This window comes from Aureococcus anophagefferens (genome assembly GCF_000186865.1).
Source record: "Aureococcus anophagefferens unplaced genomic scaffold AURANscaffold_104, whole genome shotgun sequence".
Lineage (NCBI taxonomy): Eukaryota > Pelagophyceae > Pelagomonadales > Pelagomonadaceae > Aureococcus > Aureococcus anophagefferens.
In genome coordinates, this window is record NW_008705653.1 from 1 (window position 1) to 2,330 (window position 2,330).

Here is a 2,330-nt window from a genome sequence, read left to right on the forward strand (position 1 = left end):
GCACCCACACGCACCGAACGCTAGGGCGGGTATCAGCTAGAAGCTAGTAGCTAGTGGTCNTGCGACCTAGCCCAAAACGGCGCCCAAGGCCGTCTTTGTTTGGGTCTCGCCGTCTGGTATCCCAGAGGGACGTGTCGTCGCTTAGATTCTTTACAGTGCGGAGGCTGTGCGGCACCGTGCCGGGTCTACCTAGAGTCGTCTCCTTCTTAAGTACGTTCTAGCACCCAGCTATACTAGCACGCAGTTATACTGCCCTTAGCCTGTTCAAACGGACTTTCTAGCTGTCGCTGAGTGCCATCAACATCAAACGGGGTGTTTACTTATGATGGACGCCGCGTATGCCTTCTTGTAGGCCTTCGGCTTAGTGCTTCTTCGTAGGTCATGGCGCTTCCGCTGGCAGGTGGTACAGTAGTAGTCGGATACCGGTACCGTGGTGGGCCTATGATGCTTTCAAGCATCTCAACGTGCCACGCTCTTTTCGGTGTGGCAGGAAGGTGCTGCGGAATCCCAGGTATAGATCTAATCAATGGGGAGCTTGAGAGGGTATTTGAGTTGACGTCTGTACATACAGGCCCTATAGAAGTATTATACCCTATAGAAGTATTATACCCCGTGGGCTTCGCAAGGGGTTCCATGATCTGACTGCGATATGCGAAGTCATGTTTTGGTGTTTCTTCGACAGCAGGCGCAGTGTCATCACTGTCGTCATTGTCAGAAATGCCACCCCGCGCTTCATCCTCCTCGCTATTGTTCTCGTCGCTATTATTGTCGTCATCCAAATCAAAATCTATCACGCCACCCATCTCAGCAATATCTATTTGATCGTTCGCAGACACTGGCGTTCGGATGAAGTCAGCAGTAGTAAGCTCCTGCACGCCTTCAGCGTCCCTCGTTAGTCTATCCCCATTTCCGTCCATGAAGTGATCTCCTCCATCGAGACACACCAAGTTGACATCAAATAAATTCGCCATCGTACGCCGGGTCTCTGAGATGAGTTGACAACTATTTGATAGCCGGAATCCTGGATTACCGACTACTAGACGAAATCGTCATAAATCGAGCCTGTAAAGCCAAAAGTTAAATGTGGCGTAATGACCATTAGTCCGGAAGAGTAGCCTAAAACACGAGAGTTAAGTGTACTAACCCATTAAATTAGACTAGCACTTCAAGGGGAGACAAATCGATCTGCCGACGCCGATGTCCCTGCGAAATAATCACAGCGCCGTCGCGCTGGATTATTTAATCTACGTCGGCTAGACCCCATTCCACCCCCTGAGGCTGCCCGTTTGCGTCGCCTCGCAATCGTCCGGATGTCGCGTCTTCTCATGTGCCTGACCCGCATGTTTGCGGACCTCAAAGCCGCTGGGATCGTTGCACGTCGCTGCATATTCGAGGAGCACGGAGCCCTCTAAGGTGGAGATCCCATCACCGGCCGCTGAAATACTCGTGCAGGGGGCGGGCCTCTAGTCCTCTGGACGCTAGGGTTTCTTCAAAGTTTGTAAGTGAGTTTGTGTTTCATTCCGGACCAGGGTATCCACATCAAGTTACGACCCGTGAGCCCCGCTAACCAGCCCCAACCATCTCGATGTGACAATACCACCAGGCTCATTCTCGTCGTCACCGCGCGCTCGAAAAAAGCTCCTGCGGACGCGCCTCCCAGGCGCGTCCACAGGAGTCGTCGCCCCTCCGGGGCTCCTAAAATAGACCCTTCACCGCCGTACGTGGTACGGCCGCTACGCGGCCGTGCTTCCCCTGTGCCCCTGGTCATGGCGACAGGCGCTGCGACAGGGTGGAATTCGAGGCGAAGGCGAATGAAGACAGTTCCTGAGCTTGAAAGCTCGTTCAGTCTGTAGTTGAGCCTTTGCAGCGAGACTAGCAGGCTGCTCGGGAATAGATTCGTCTGACTCCAGCCCCAGCGCCAGTTCCGGGCTAGCTGCTACCATCTGGAGCCATTCGCATATTCAAAATGTGCAAGAAGCGCAATTGCGCGTGTGTTGGCCTTGAAGATACTTGCGAGGCTCGACGTCATAGCCTGCGGCCAGCGGGCCTTGCTACGTTCAAAAGGGCGCTTGAGTTGAGCTACACGAAGCAATGTGTGTGCATTTGCGGCACTAACAGCGCCTCTCGCCTCTTGCTTATGTGTCTGCATAGCGTTTTCACGCGCTTTGAACATGGTGTCAAGGACATCTGTAGGTATGCCATAGTGGAAGAGAACTTTCCGCAGTGCGGGGTAGCCAGCTCCAACGAAGAGATCCTCGTAGCGAACGACTAGAAGTCGCGGGTCACTCTGATATAGCAGGATCGCTTCATTATCATTGACCCAACGCGGA

At 53.5% G+C, this 2,330-nt stretch overlaps 2 protein-coding genes across 2 annotated transcripts in view; both read right to left on the reverse strand.

Annotated features, from left to right (window-relative positions):
• Positions 1 to 320: 320 nt before the first annotated feature.
• AURANDRAFT_68351 (hypothetical protein) lies at positions 321 to 971 on the reverse strand (the record flags this gene model as incomplete). Its single annotated transcript, XM_009044017.1, has 1 exon — positions 321 to 971. One exon carries the CDS (start codon positions 969 to 971, stop codon positions 321 to 323), a length of 651 nt encoding a protein of 216 aa, XP_009042265.1.
• Positions 972 to 1,489: 518 nt separating this feature from the next.
• The window catches only part of AURANDRAFT_72798 (hypothetical protein), a gene marked incomplete at both ends in the record, with an annotated part of 1,750 nt that continues 909 nt past the window's right edge, over positions 1,490 to 2,330 (reverse strand). Inside the window, 2 exons of the mRNA XM_009044016.1 lie at positions 1,490 to 1,859; positions 1,941 to 2,325. Coding sequence (XP_009042264.1) covers positions 1,490 to 1,859; positions 1,941 to 2,325 — 755 coding nt within the window. The remainder of the gene's footprint in view (positions 1,860 to 1,940; positions 2,326 to 2,330) is intronic.